The sequence below is a fragment of the Triticum urartu genome, chromosome 2A (genome assembly GCF_056163025.1).
Source record: "Triticum urartu cultivar PI428250 chromosome 2A, HENAU_Tu73, whole genome shotgun sequence".
NCBI lineage: Eukaryota > Viridiplantae > Streptophyta > Magnoliopsida > Poales > Poaceae > Triticum > Triticum urartu.
This window is the reverse complement of record NC_141874.1, coordinates 588,474,491-588,489,106: the sequence shown is the minus strand read 5'-3', so window position 1 is coordinate 588,489,106 and position 14,616 is coordinate 588,474,491. Positions and strand designations below refer to the sequence as shown.

The 14,616-nt window shown below is 44.9% G+C and overlaps 1 protein-coding gene and 1 pseudogene across 2 annotated transcripts; both read right to left on the bottom strand.

The window, feature by feature from the left end:
* Positions 1 to 10,476: 10,476 nt before the first annotated feature.
* On the bottom strand, positions 10,477 to 12,036 carry LOC147986084 (disease resistance protein RGA5-like). The gene has a single exon (XM_087541867.1). It carries the CDS (start codon positions 12,034 to 12,036, stop codon positions 10,477 to 10,479), a length of 1,560 nt encoding a protein of 519 aa, XP_087397993.1.
* Positions 11,876 to 14,304, bottom strand: LOC125538959 (disease resistance protein RGA5-like; annotated as a pseudogene). Its single transcript, XR_015617006.1, has 3 exons — positions 14,000 to 14,304; positions 12,645 to 13,617; positions 11,876 to 12,453 (listed from the first exon to the last, which is right to left on the bottom strand). The product of XR_015617006.1 is annotated as a disease resistance protein RGA5-like (transcript).
* Positions 14,305 to 14,616: the final 312 nt, after the last annotated feature.

Sequence of the window (14,616 nt, the reverse complement as noted above, 5' to 3'; positions counted from 1 at the left end):
ATTAGCAGAGGTCTGGCAGACTTGGCTAAGAAAAGATTCCTCGCTGAAACGGCCATCGAAGATAAATTAGACTTCATCGCACCTCTTGAGACCGATAGAGACAACTTCATGTCCTAGTTCCTCGGCTCGCTTACGGCTGGCATTGATTTTGATTAGCACTGCCTCCCACCGAGAGGGCGATCTGGTGGGATTCTCTTGGGAGTGAAGTGCGAGACTCTTGAGGTTTTAAATGTAGTACGAGGAGATTATACGGTGAAGTTCCGGGTTAGGTAGAAATTGGATGGTTTCCGATGGGCCTTAGTCGCAGTTTAATTATGGCGCAGCCCAACCAAAATTTAAACCGGAGTTCTTGGTGGATCTGGTTCGGATCTATGGGGATGAAAGGCTGCCACTTTTGGTGGGTGGCAATTTTGACATTATTAGGAGGAAGAAAGAAAAGAACAATGATCATTTTGATAGACGGTGGTCATTATGTTCAATATGATCATTGAGAGTCTCAATCTCAGGGAGACAGAACTCTCGGGCAGACAGTTTACCTGGGCAAACACTCTTCCTACTCCTACTTACGAGAACCTTGATAGGGTGCTTGCGAGTGTGGAATGGGAACATAAATACCCTCTGGTATCGGTGCACGCGATGCAAAGGGCGATTTCTGACCACACACCCTTGTTAGTTGACTCGGGTGACGCAACCCATATTGGCAATAAAAACATTTTCTCGTTTGAACTCAGTTGGTTCGAAAAAGAAAATTTTATTGAGATGGTGGCAAGAGAGTGGGCTAGGCCTGTTGTGGGCACATCCAACATGGAACGCTAGCAGAATAAGATTAGACACCTGAGACAATTCTTGAGGGGTTGGGCTAGAAGTGAGAGTGGGATTTATAAAAAAGAGAAGGAGAGACTTATCCAGCTAATTCAGACGCTAGATTTGCCGGCAGAAACGAATCTGGTGGACGAGTCCGAGCAAGCATGCAAGTCAGAGGCCGAGTTAAAATTGCGTGCTTTGCTTAGAGAAGAGGAAATGAAATGGGCCTTACGTGCTAAAGTTCTTAAGGTCGTCCAAGGGGATGACAACACCCATTTTTTCCATATGATTGCTAACGGCAAGCATAGGAGAAAGAAGATTATTTAGCTTGAGCAAGATGAGGGAACAGTTGTGGGCCATGAGAATCTGAAGCTTTACAAATCCAACTACTACAAGCAGTTGTTTGGACCACTGGTAGATAACGCGGTGACTCTAGATGAGTTGGCATAGATAGAGATTAGGATTTGTCACTCTGATTGTCGGAGAGGTATCTCTGGGCCCTCTTGGTAATGCACATCACTATAAGCCTTGCAAGAAAGGTAACTAATGAGTTAGTTGCGGGATGATGCATTACGGAACGAGTAAAGAGACTTGTCGGTAACAAGATTGAACAAGGTATTGAGATACCGACGATCGAATCCCGGGCAAGTAACATACCGATGACAAAGGGAACTACGTATGTTGTTATGCGGTTTGACCGATAAATATCTTCGTAGAATATGTTTGAGCCAATATGAACATCCAGGTTCCGCTATTGGTTATTGACCGGAGACGTGTCTCGGTCATGTCTGCATAGTTCTCGAACCCATAGGGTCCGCACGCTTAACGTTCGGTGACAATCAGTATTATGAGTTTATGTGTTTTGATGTACTGAAGATAGTTCGGAGTCCCGGATATGATCACGGACATGACGAGGAGTCTCGAAATGGTCGAGACATAAAGATTAATATATTGGACGGATATATTCGGACACCGGAAGTGTTCCGGGTGATTTTGAAGAAAACCGGAGTGCCGGAGGGTTACCGGAATCCCCCTGGGGAACTAGCACTAGTAGAAAAAGGGTCAAACGTGAAGCACATTAGTGCCGGTTTGTATTTGAGCCGGCACTAATGTATACATTAGTGCCGGTTCCAACGGCTAGCTGGACCGCTTTCATTAGTACCGGTTCGTGGCGAACCTTTAGCACCGGTTCGTGCCACGAACCGGTACTAATGAGAGTGGTGGCAGGATGTTGTCAGAATGGGGCCCCTCCAGCCCCTTTAGTACCGGTTCTTGGCACAAACCGGTACTAAAGGTCGTCCTACATAAACCCTTCGTCCACCCGAGCTCGCTCTATTCTTCCCCTTTCCCCTCTCCTCTCTGTTCTTTCCCTCTTCCTCTCGAGCTCATCACACATTTTGCCCAAAATTTGTCAAGATTTGAAGGCCCCCATCCATTCAAATGATCACAAAGGTTAGCAACTTTGTCCTTTCATCTCTCATTGCTAGATTAGCTCTTGCAATGCTTTATATAGTGATTAATTTGTGAGTTTAGTAATTTGGGAGGATATATATATGTGCTAGTATTTGATTTATATGTAATTTGAGGTCAAAAATAACACTTAGTTTGCATATGTAGGTGTGGTTTACTTAGTGCATTCTAAATCTCCATCGTAGCCACCGTCGATCGCCCGCACCGTCCCGTCGCCGGCACCACCTTGTGGTGAGCCTCTTGTTCATGAAATTTTATATAAAAATTGATGTTTGTGTGATTTGGATATATAGTTACCCGTATAATTATCTTACCCGTACGTTGTTTGTTATACATATAGTGCCATGGTTTTGATATCCGTCCCCGTCGGCCCTAGTCCTTGTTATGATTCGGATGTGGTATGTATATTCTCTTTTAAAACTAGTTGCATTTCGTGTTTATGACAAATTATGCCCATCAAGTTGACATAGAAATTTTTTCTAGGAGGTATGTGAACCGGAAATTCCAACCGACCCTATTGCCGAGAGGTTAAATTTAGTTGAAAGAGAAAACGAGTACTTGAAAGAAAAATTAAAAAGAATTGAGGGGGAGAAGATGGAATTAGAGTTGCATGTTGCCGATGTCGTCGATGATCACAAGATGAAGATGGAGAAAATGCGCTTGAAGATTAGAAAGATTAGAAAGTATGCCATCGATAGTGAGGCTTGGTATCATTATGCTGTTGGATCCATTGTTACCTTAGTTGCGATCTTGATCGTATTTGTTGTTGCATTTAAATGCTTTAGCTAGAGAGTTATTTGTTTGTTACATTTAAGTGTTGTATGAACTTTATGTATGAACTTGTATTAATTTGGTCTATTCGGTGTTGTGTAATGAAGATGAGCCGGCAATGGATGTACGATGACCGATACTCTCCCCAGTTCGTTGAGGGCGTGCATACTTTTCTGCTTGCGGCTGAGGCAAACAAGCGGGCGGATGGTTTTATGCCTTGTCCATGTTCTCGCTGTAAGAATGGTCACAATTACTCTACGTCAAGAACCATTCACTTCCACCTGTTTAAGTTCGGTTTCATGCCCCATTATAATGTTTGGACCAAGCACGGAGAAAGAGGGGTTATGATGGAAGACAATGAAGAAGAAGAGGACGACGACAGCTATCCTGGCCATGGGTTCCCTGAATACGATGATACAACAATGGGGGAAGAAGCTTAGTTATTCACCCACATAGCATGCGCAAAAAAGTAGAGAGGGTTACCGCAAAAACTGGATGCACTTCGTGTACAAAATGGACAATCTGTTTCGAAGTATCAGGGTTTCGGACGAAAACTCATCCGTTACAAAGGCATTTCATTTTTTAAATAACTTAAGCATTACCAAATTGAATATAATGATAAAACACACTAATATTAAACATAAGAAAAAAGAATCACTGGAAAATGTATTTTTAAAGTTAAGTTATTCACAAACTAGTGATTCACACAAATTTCAAATAATTCAAAATTTAAACTATTCAAATTTAAAAACTACCGGCACTAACTGAAAGTTTCTAAAAACTATCAAAAATATTCACAAAGAAACTCTAAATACAGCAAAAAACAACTAAAAATAAATAAAACAAAATAAATAAAGCAGAAAAGAAAAAACTAAATGAAAAAAGCCCACCTACCGGGCCACAGCGGCCTGCATACGACTAGAAACCCAACCTGTTGTTGGGCTAGGATGCAGGCCCGCAAGCCCAATAGGCCCCACAGGGCAGAGTAGCAGAGGTAGGCCCAGAAGGCCTGCTTTAGAGAGGAGTTCGAGACAGCAGCGGCGGCGGGGCTTATAAGCAGGTGTGAGCACCCTTCGGCTAGCGAGGTGGGACTAAACTTCTGCGCCCCTCGCCTGGCAGCGCACACCCTTTAGTATCGGGTCATGGCACCAACCGGTACTAAAGGGGGGGCCTTTAGTACCGGTTGGAGCTACCACCCGGTACTAAAGGCCTGCCCTTCCCGCTGCTTGGCCTGGCCAAAACAGGCCTTTAGTACCGGTTGGTGGCTCCAACCGGTACTAAAGGTGCCTTCTATATATACATCACTTTGAAAAATTTCATTCTCCCTCTGTTTCTTCCCGATCGATCGACGCCGTCGCGCCCCCGTCCTACGCCGCCCCCGTCGCGCGCCATTGCCGTCGCCGCCCCCATCCTCGTCGCCGCCCTCATCCCCGTCGCCGCCCCTGTCCCCGTCGTCGTCGCCGCCCTCGTCTCCGTCGCCGCCCCAGGCCCGTCCCCGTCGCGCCGTCCCCGCGTCGCCGCCCCGTCACGCCCCGGCCCGTCGCCGCCCCGGCCCGTCGCCGCCCCGGCCCGTCGCCTCGCCGTCGCCGTCGCCACGCTGTGAGCTCTCCCCCTCTAACCCCTCTCCCTCGCCCCCGGTGGCCACCATGGGCGCCGCCCCTCCCCGAGCCCATACACACACACAAAAGCATGATGAACACACACACACGCACATTTCCTTAAGTTAATTAGTATATACGTATTTTGTATGTTTAATTAGTTTAGATTTTTCAGATTATTATTTTTTCACTAGTATATATGTATGAATGCATGTTAGATGGATATAATTAGTGTTTAATTAGTATGGAATTTTTTATATAATGTTGTTTTTCTGTTTTTAATGGATGTATAGAAGTTGTTTTTTCTGTTTTTAGTGTTAGATGCTTAATTAGTATGAAATAGCATATAGAATTTTGACATATGCAATGATAGCATAATTAGTGTTACATTTGCATATAGTATTTGTTGTCGACGATGCCCGGCCCGCATCCTCGCCATCGTCCCGTTCGCGATGATGTCCTGCTTCAGAGGACCCATGTCCGGGACTGGACTCCGCCGGGCTGGCACTGGGAGGTGCTACCTTCAGGGGCGCGACGCTTGGTGAGGAACCCGGCCCCCGGTCCCGTCGTCGACCCTCATCTCCTTTGGTGGCATTCGCGTGGGCCACTTTCGGTGCGGAGGGAGCCGGCCCCGTCGGAGGTGGTACGTCGCCGTGTCAGGGAGGAGGACGAGCACGTCCATCGCTACATGGCTGCTATGGACGTCAGGTTCTCCAATACCTGGCAGGTTCTTTGGGGAGATCACCCGAGCTATGATCCAGTGATGGTTCCTTCACTTTGGTTGTCCACCGCCTAGATTACTCTCTAGTATTCGATCTTTATTAGCTAACTAGCTAGCTAGTGATGTATTCGATATATAATATTTGAGATGATTTATTCGAGATTATATATATTATTTGAGACGATGTATTCGAGATTATATCTATTATTCGAGACGACGTATTCGAGATTAAATCTATTATTCAAGACGATGTATTCGAGATTATATCTATTATTCGAGACGATGTATTCGAGATTATATCTATTATTCGAGATTATACTAAATTGTTTTATATTTCTTTTGGCATAGTTAAATAAAAGCTATGGCGGACAATACCGACAGAGAGAGAGAACAGACCATGTTCGATATCATACGCGGGCCAGATGATGATCAGAATGAAGAAGATTTTGACGACTCCAAATTTCTAAACAACACCGGAGAGGGTGATATGATATTCGATCGCGACGACCGAGAAGATGAAGTCATGAACTACGACGAAGAACATGTTGATCCTGAAACAACAAACACTGGCGAGGTATATATATTTATATAAGCAGGAATCTGGTGATCATCGCATGTTTTAAATGAGTTGAAGATATATTAACGAATCGATCTTTCTTCTTTCAGCCATCCGGATCGAGCAAATCTTCAGGCAAAAGGACGAAACGAGGCCCGAACAAAAAGTTGAAGGAGGGCATAAAGTACAATATCGAGGCATTCAAACCTAATGGCGAACCATTAGCGCCTAAGAAGATTGCAAACAAGTTCGTTCGTCAGTGCGGAGTTCTTGTGAAGGACCAACTCCCGATCTCCCTTCAAGAATGGAGAAAGCCAGCAAATCCACGTCCAAATGTTACTTTTGTCGACGAGAATCAAAAAAACTGCTTTGGGATACTCTCATGGACCATTTCACCCTACCAGATAATTTCACAGAAACAGATGTGCGGAAAGTCAAGGACGCTGCTTTTAGGAAGATGGCGGTTGCATTCAAGAACCACAAGAGAACGACGTGGGAGAAGTACGTCAAGGGAGGAAGGAAGACTCCAGTATTCGAGGGGATACTAGAGAATCAAAGTGCTCATTGGGACGATTTCGTGAAATTCAAGGATTCAGAATTAACTAAGGAACGGTCGAGAATAAACAAGAAGAATGCCGAAAAAAAGGATAAGTTCCATAAGCTGGGGCCAGGTGGCTACGTGGTGGCAATGCCTAAGTGGGATAAGTCTGAGAAAGAGATGGAGGATGCAGGTGTCACTCCGGTTACTAAGAGCTGGCCCCCCAGGTGCAGGACTTGGTTCTATGCGCATGGGGGGAGTTGGACCCGAAGACAGGCAATGTTTCGACGAAGGCATGTCTGAACGGAGCCAACGATGCGCTACTTGTTGCAATAGAAGAGGCTCGATCGGGGGTGTTCCAGCCCAACAGAGAGAACGACGAGCTTACGCGTGCCCTGGGAAATCCTGAACACCCGGGAAGAACAAGAGGCAAGGGCGCTCTTCCGTGGTATGAGGGGTTTTCGGACTGGAACGCCGACTACAGAACCCGTGCGAGAAAGAAGATTGCGGAGGAGAAGAAGAGGAAGATGGAGGAGGAGCAGAGGAAGCGGGACCATGAACGCCTTCAAGGCCTAGAAGCAAGTCAAGCGGAATTGGCAGCTAAATTCCAGCGGCAGCAGGAGCAGATCGACTCACTTAGCCAGCAAAGGGGGTCTTAGCATCTGCAGCAGCTAGCGGATGATCCAGCATTGGATACCACCGCCCCATCCATGCCGAGAAGCAACGTGGGTTCCGCCCCGGGCGACGCAGTAGTGCTGGATAGATACCCCGTGGATGACATCACGGAGAACACTAACTGCGAGCTACACTTCAAAATGAAGAACATATCCATGAAGGTGGCGGACGCCGTTGCTTTTTCAAATTCCCCCGAGGCAACCTTCCATTGCAACCCGATTCCAGCGGGCTATGCTCGTGTCTTGGTTGATGAGGTGGTGGACCCATATTCGGAGCTACAGCTTGACATTCCTGGAGGTGACGACGAGCACACATTGGGAGAGGCCATACATCGTGTCATCCTATGGAGAAAGGATTGCATCATCTTTCGAAGGCCACCGACACGAGCACACATACTGGACTCACTACTTAAAAAACAAAGTGACTATAACATCTTGTTTGGGATAGTCAATAGGTAATTTCAATCATTATTAACTATATATCTCGGCCTATTTAGTAATTCGTCATTTCATGATATGAACTATTTAATAACCCCTTTATTCATTTTCTTTGTTGGCGGGCAAGGCTTGGGCAAGGTTCATCAGCGTCACGGAAGGCGAATGGAAACCAAAGCTGAAATGGTTTCGATCCAAGGTAAGTAATTAAGTAGGACTAGCTAGCTAGCTAGCTAGCTGCCATCTCTTTAATTATCATGCTTGATTAATTATTATCTGATCAAATTAAATTCCATTCTCGTAATAAAGGCCCTGAAGCAGGCGCAGGGGACTGATCTGTGTGCATTCTGCGTTTGCGAGAACATTCGCATGATGGCGTCCGAAAGGAGCAGATCTCAAAGATAGGAATGGGTACGCTTGTCAGAACACTATTCACAATTTTTACACCATTATCGATATCTAGTCACACAACTAATACACATGCATATTGATCTCCTTCTTAACAGTTCAAAGAGGTGCGGGACAAGCTCCTAGAAACGGAGCGCGTAGAAGCACTTCAAAAGGAAATAGCGGGATTTTTGCTCGACCAGGTCATAAATCCGAAGGGAGAATACTATTACCCGCTACCGCCCCCATGAACCACTTTCAATTGTCATCGTGCTCCGAAGGCACCAATTAGGCTAATGCCACTGGCTCCGAAGGCAACATGCATATGTAGGAGAAATTATATATAGCTATACATGTGTGTATGTGTGAATTAATATGGTTTGTGAGACATTGATGATATATATATGATTGGTTCTACTAGAAATTCTATATATATATATATATATATATATATATATATATATATATATATATGCATAATGTGTACAATGTGTAGTACCGTAAAATACCAGCAAACGAAAAAGAATTAAAATGGAAAACACAAAATTAAATGAAAAAGAAATCATAAAACCAAAAACCCCCCAAACATTTTAGTACTAAAGGGCTCCCGGCCCCCGGAGCTGGCTCGTGCCACGTGGTTGCCCTTTAGCACTGGCTCGTGCTGAACCGGTACTAAAGGGGGGGCCTTTAGTGCCGAAACTTTAGTGCCGGTTCCTAAACCGGCACTAAAGGGCCTTACGAACCAGTGCTATTGCCCGGTTCTGCACTAGTGTAGTGGGCCTAGATGGGCCTTAGTGGAGAGAGAGGGGGCTGCCAGGGCTGGCCGTGCACCCCCTCCCCCTTGAGTCCAAATTGGACTAGGAGGGGGTGGCGCCCCCCCTTTCCTTCCCCTCTCCCACTCCTTCCTTCCCCCTCCTAATAGGACTAGGAAAGGAGGAATCCTACTCCTACTAGGAGGAGGATTTCTCCCCTTCTTGGCGCGCCCTAGGGCCGGCCGGCCTCCCCCCTTGCTCCTTTATATACGGGGGCAGGGGGCACCCTAGAACACACAACAAACAACTGTCTTAGCCGTGTGTGGTGCCCCCCTCCACCATAATCCACCTCGGTCATATCATCGTAGTGCTTAGGCGAAGCCCTGCGCCGGTAACTTCGTCATCACCGTCATCATGCCGTCATGCTGACGAAACTCTCCATCGACACTCAGCTGGATTGAGAGTTCGTGAGACGTCACCGAGCCGAACGTGTGCAGATCGTGGAGGTGCCTTACTTTCGGTACTAGGATCGGTCGGATCGTGAAGACGTACGACTACATCAACCGCGTTGTCGTAACTCTTCCACTTACGGTCTACGAGGGTACGTGGACTATACTCTCCCCTCTCGTTGCTATGCATCATCATGATAGATCTTGTGTATGCGTAGAATTTTTTTTGAAATTACTGCGTTCCCCAACACCAGGAAGCAGCTGCTTACTGGGTGCAACCGATGGGAGATGGCAGCACGGGTTTTCTTCAACCGGTTTGAATCTCCGTCCAGCCGGATGCGACTTTGAGCTTTGTACTCTTTATTTTATTGTTCCTTTTGTGAGCTATGCTTTGCAGACCAGACTTTGTTTGATTCCTCGTTTTTAATAAAATAGACGCATGCATCTCTCCGATGCAGAGGCCGGGGGATGACCTCCTTTTCAAAAAAAGAAAGTTCAACACAACTAAGAAACATTCAGTTTGATGTATTTAAGAGGCACACGATACACACACCACAATAACAAGTAGTATATAGAAACCAGGACTAGTCAAGGATGGAGCGACTAAGTGCTAACTCCTTCCCACCATCAAGCCTTATTACAGTACTGAGGAAACCCAAGCAAAGCGTGCGTGATCATGCAGACGAAGGAGAATCAGTTCCACTAGATAACTAGCAGCACAAAGCAAAGTGATAGCTCCATATTCCCGACGGGGAGGAGATGCAGCAATCCATCTTCATCCGCTATAATCCGGCATGAATGTTGTAGACAACTCAAACATTCCTTTGCATACCTCATCTTGTTGCTCCATATCAAAGAATCGACTTTCCTGCAAATCAACGTCTATGAGCATGGTTGAACAATTGAAACTACTCGTATTGCCTGAGTTAATCAAACAGTACCAGCATATAAAAGTACTTCGCTAGTTCTGCTATATAAATGCACCTCAAATCTTACTGTTGACACAACACCTAGACATTTGGAAAGACTTGTTTAATGTGTGTTCATAAAGGACATAATATAGCAACTCAAATGTTCAAAGAAACGTCGGCAGAGGGCTGAATTTTCGATTTAAATAAGGCATCCCCAGTTTTTGAATCTGCATAGATCTGCGAAAGTCTTGGTAGAATAAAAGAAGACGTGCAGTATTATGGCGAGCTACAACCCAAACTGGAACATTAAACACCCAGTAGTTACCCGGAAACTAATCAAGTTCAAGTAAGAAAAAGGTACAGTATTATATGGCAACGTACCAGCTGCTGGTTGTGCCTGATACCAAGGATTATAATGTGAGCATGGGCAGGATGGTGAACTCTCCGAAACAAAAACGGCATGGTTCCCTTACAATATCGATTGTAATGTGAGCATGGCCAGGATGCATGTTGATAGCGCTCCTAATGGCAGACTCTGCACTTCTCTGTTCAGATTCAGTAGCATCCAGGCAGCCGATTAGTACATCGATTCTTTCAAGTGCTAACAAGTGCTCGATACCAGTAGGTGCGGCGCAATTTTCCTGCTTCCACCCCAAGGCGTTTAACCCTAGAGATACACTCTGGAGCTTGGGCATTGCCCCAGCTTGGAAGGTCAGGTGTGCCATGTTCTTGCAGCTGACATGAAACCGCTTTAGGATTGCGAATGCTGTCCCATAAATGGCAATTGTTTCTTCCAGGGCATTATGAAACGTTAATTCCAGGTCGATGAGGCCTGTTAACTTTGCGAGAATACCAACACCATCCTTGTCCAGCTTGTCAACAGTGAGATACAAAAACTGGAGGTTATGGAGTTCCCCAATCCAGTTAGGGACCCGGGACATTTGTGTCATGCTGAGGACCGTGAGGTTTGGGGGAGGAGGCGACAAGGTTAGCTCCTCAGGCATCCAAGAATCAGCTGAATTTATGTGCAGGGACTCAAGGTTACAAGGTTTCCCCAAAGAAGAGTTTAGAACATCCATGTCCACGTCTTCAGAAAAACCGGTTCTGACAACTAGAGTACTCAGATTGGTGAGCTCTCCTAGGCCCTTGATACTGTCGAGTGAAGTGTTGTGCCGCAGGTCAAAACGACACAGATGTTGTAGGGATTTCATTTTACCAATGCCCTCAGGCAGCCTTTCAACGGATGGAACAATCAGATTCAACAAGCGCGGCAGGTGAAAAATATCCATTGGGATACAGGACCCATCTATATCGAATATTTCCAACATCTGTAACCCTCTAATTTGGGTTGGTAGTTGGCAGTTGCAACAGCCACGAATTTGTATATATCGCAGCTGATATAACTTACACAATCCTGTCAGGTCGATTTTGCGGTTGTGGTCAGCAGAGCTAGAACTGAAGTCAGCCTTAAAAACTCGAAGATACTTGAACTCTGCCAGAGAAGGTATATTCATGGAGCCCCTCCAATTTGCAAACGATCGCACTTGTGACATACTAACATTCCCTTGCAGTATTTCACCATCCAAGTTGAAGAGCATCCGACGGGGCTTTTGAAACTGTCCTGTAATGGCCTCTGGGTTGTCTACTACAGTGATAAAATTCTCTTGTGCAGACTTGTACAAGATAAGATCCAACACCATATCATGTACTTTGCAAGATTTCACTGACCCATCGGATTTGATCAATGCAGGTTGAATAAGGCTCCTGTTGACAAGATCATTGAAATAACCTATCGCGGTCTGTTCTAGGCTTTGTCGATGTGCTTTACTAATGAAACCTTCAGAAACCCACAGGCTTACCAACTCATGCCTGTATATTTCAGAGTCCTCCAGAAACATACCAAGATACAAGAAGCATGTCTTGAGGTGGTGAGGAAGATTTTTGTAGCTAAGGTTCAAGATCTGTCTCATTGCTTCCAAGGTGAGATTTGTTCCGGACACTGACCCCAACGAATTCAGTACATGTTTCCATTTCTCCTTCTGGTCAGGACTTTCACTTGCTAATAGGCTGGATATGCTAATGATTGCAAGTGGCAAACCACCGCACTTCTTGAGAATCTGAGCTGAAACATCTCTGAGTTGACCTGAACATGCTTCTTCAGAGCCAAATATCCTACCAAAAAACAATTTTCTTGAGTCTTCTTCACTAAGAGGTTTCATTTCAAGAATGTGCTCGTGGTGACCGAAACAACATGCCATGGCCAAAGTCTTGATTCTTGTAGTTACTATTAGTCTACTACCAACATTATTTTCTGGGAAAGCACACTTAATAATATTCCATGCTGAATTGCTGATACATCCCATAGATCATCGATGATAACCAAGTACCTGCAAGAAATCAGTACAGTGCTAAGTAAATTTAAAAATATATTTCAAAGGGTTCAATGTAGATGAAAATGTTTATTATCAAATTAAATATTAATTATTTTATAGAAGAACATAATATTAAATCTTTTAAGGAAATCTAAATATCAGAGGCACATGTGAACAGCAACAATATAGAAAGTAAGAATCAGTACCTCTTGTTTTTCAGATTTTCTCTGAGTTGGTCGAGAAGAACATTTAACTCGCAATCTTGAAAAGATTGTCCACACCCAAGTTGGATTAATAAACTATGCAGAAGTTTAGGAATATTTGGCTTTTGAGAAACTGGCACAAATGCACCACAGTGAAACTCTCCCTTCAGCTTATGGTAGACCTCATTGGCGAGTGTTGTTTTACCAAACCTCCAAAACCAACAATTGATACAACCTTCAACTGCTTCTCCTCATCTTTTAGCCAACTGACAACCTCATTTGTTGGGCCCTCCATACCAAGAAGTTTAGCTGCATTCTCATAGAGTGCGACAACCCGTTGGTCAACAGCCACATTGCATGATGTGGGGACATCAAGCTTGTATCTTTCACGGCGTGCACTTGTTTCATGCACAAGTTTCTTGATGTCCTCAATCTGACCAGCAATCTTATGGCGGACCCTTGAAGTTCTAAGGCGTTGAATGGTGTCATGGACAAACCCAGATTTTTTGCTTTTCTCCCCAATTTTGCAGATGAAGTCATCAATAATATCCTCGATGTCATATGACATCTCCCTGACTGCATCCCTCCACCTCGCGGTCTGTTTATCCAGCTCATCAACATCTGCAAGGCTCTCTAGAGCATCCTTCATGCTGCTCAGCTCGTCGCTGATGTACTTAACCTCCTTCCTCAAGTTCTTTAGCTTGGCGAACTCCTCCCCCATCAGGGTGGCCAGCTTACCGAGGAGAGAGTTCATCACCCTGGTAGAAGCGCTCACCATTATTCCAGCCATCTCTTGTTGGACAAGTATCTATCTTGGCTCTGAAACATTTAAATAGCCTGCTGAATGAAGGGAATCTTTTTTTTAGCAAAAAGGGCCAAGAAACAGATGGGGGCAGAAACTTCAACAGTCATCATCCTATAACAAGGGGGACAAGAATCGATCTTGGCTCTCTAGCTATATGTGCTTGTGATGAACCTGAAACATTTAAATAGCCTGCTGAATGAAGGGAACCTTTTATAGAAAAAGGGCCAAGAAACAGATGGGGGCAGAAACTTCAACAATCATCCTATAACAAGGAGTTTCCATTTCCAACGATTTCAGGCGTTGATGGAAAGAACGAGCCTGTATTAGTACTATTTTTGTTAGTTAACTTGCATGAACTACCCGGATCCACCTGGCCGGGGATTTACCCTCTTTCCGGTAGGAAAAAAACATCAAGATCCACCACCAGATCCAAAGCCGGTGAAATTATAGTACGACTTAACTAAGAGTGAGAATAAAAACATAACACTACATCTGAAGACAAGCAAATTATATAATTGTAAATCGATGCTGGAGTGGAGATTGGGAGATAGACCTGAGCAGGCAGTAGCAGGTTTCCAGTGGGGAGATAGAAGAACAGCAGCCTGCCGTCTCCGGCGCAGGTGGAGCAGCAGGGGGTGAGACGGTGGATAAAGACGCTAGTTGAGAAGGGGCGAGGTGAGAAGGAAGAAGAAATAGCAGGGCTCAATCAGTAGGGTATCAGGTTCTCCATCTTGCTGCATTTAGCTCCTCCCATCCTCTCATATTTCCGAGCAGGCTTGTGTTTGCTAATTTGTTCAATCAAGGCCCGGGAATTTTTTGTTGTTTGTGCAAATGATGCCTTAGTGGCATAAAAAGCAGGGGTGATAGAATACTATGTGCAAAGGAAAGCATATCATTCCGTGTCCACTTGTGCAAAAGCGAAGCTTCCCAATCATTCCACGTCCACTTGTGCAAAACACGGCGAAAGAAAAATGGTACCACTAACCAAAGGTAGTTCTGACTTTTGGAGGAAAGAACAATGCTATTCATTTTCTTGCTAATTTACCACGCTTTGTCTCGCATAACAGAACGTCACACTGCCGAAAGCTGGTTAGGCTCCGGTCCAGATTCTTCTGTGTTGGCACACTTTGTCTGCCTAATATTTTTATATTCTTCTAGCACTTGATAATA

Excerpts from the sequence above, each read along its gene's own strand:
- LOC147986084 (XM_087541867.1), bottom strand. The coding sequence starts at position 12,036 with ATGAGACAGATCTTGAACCTTAGCTACAAAAATCTTCCTCACCACCTC.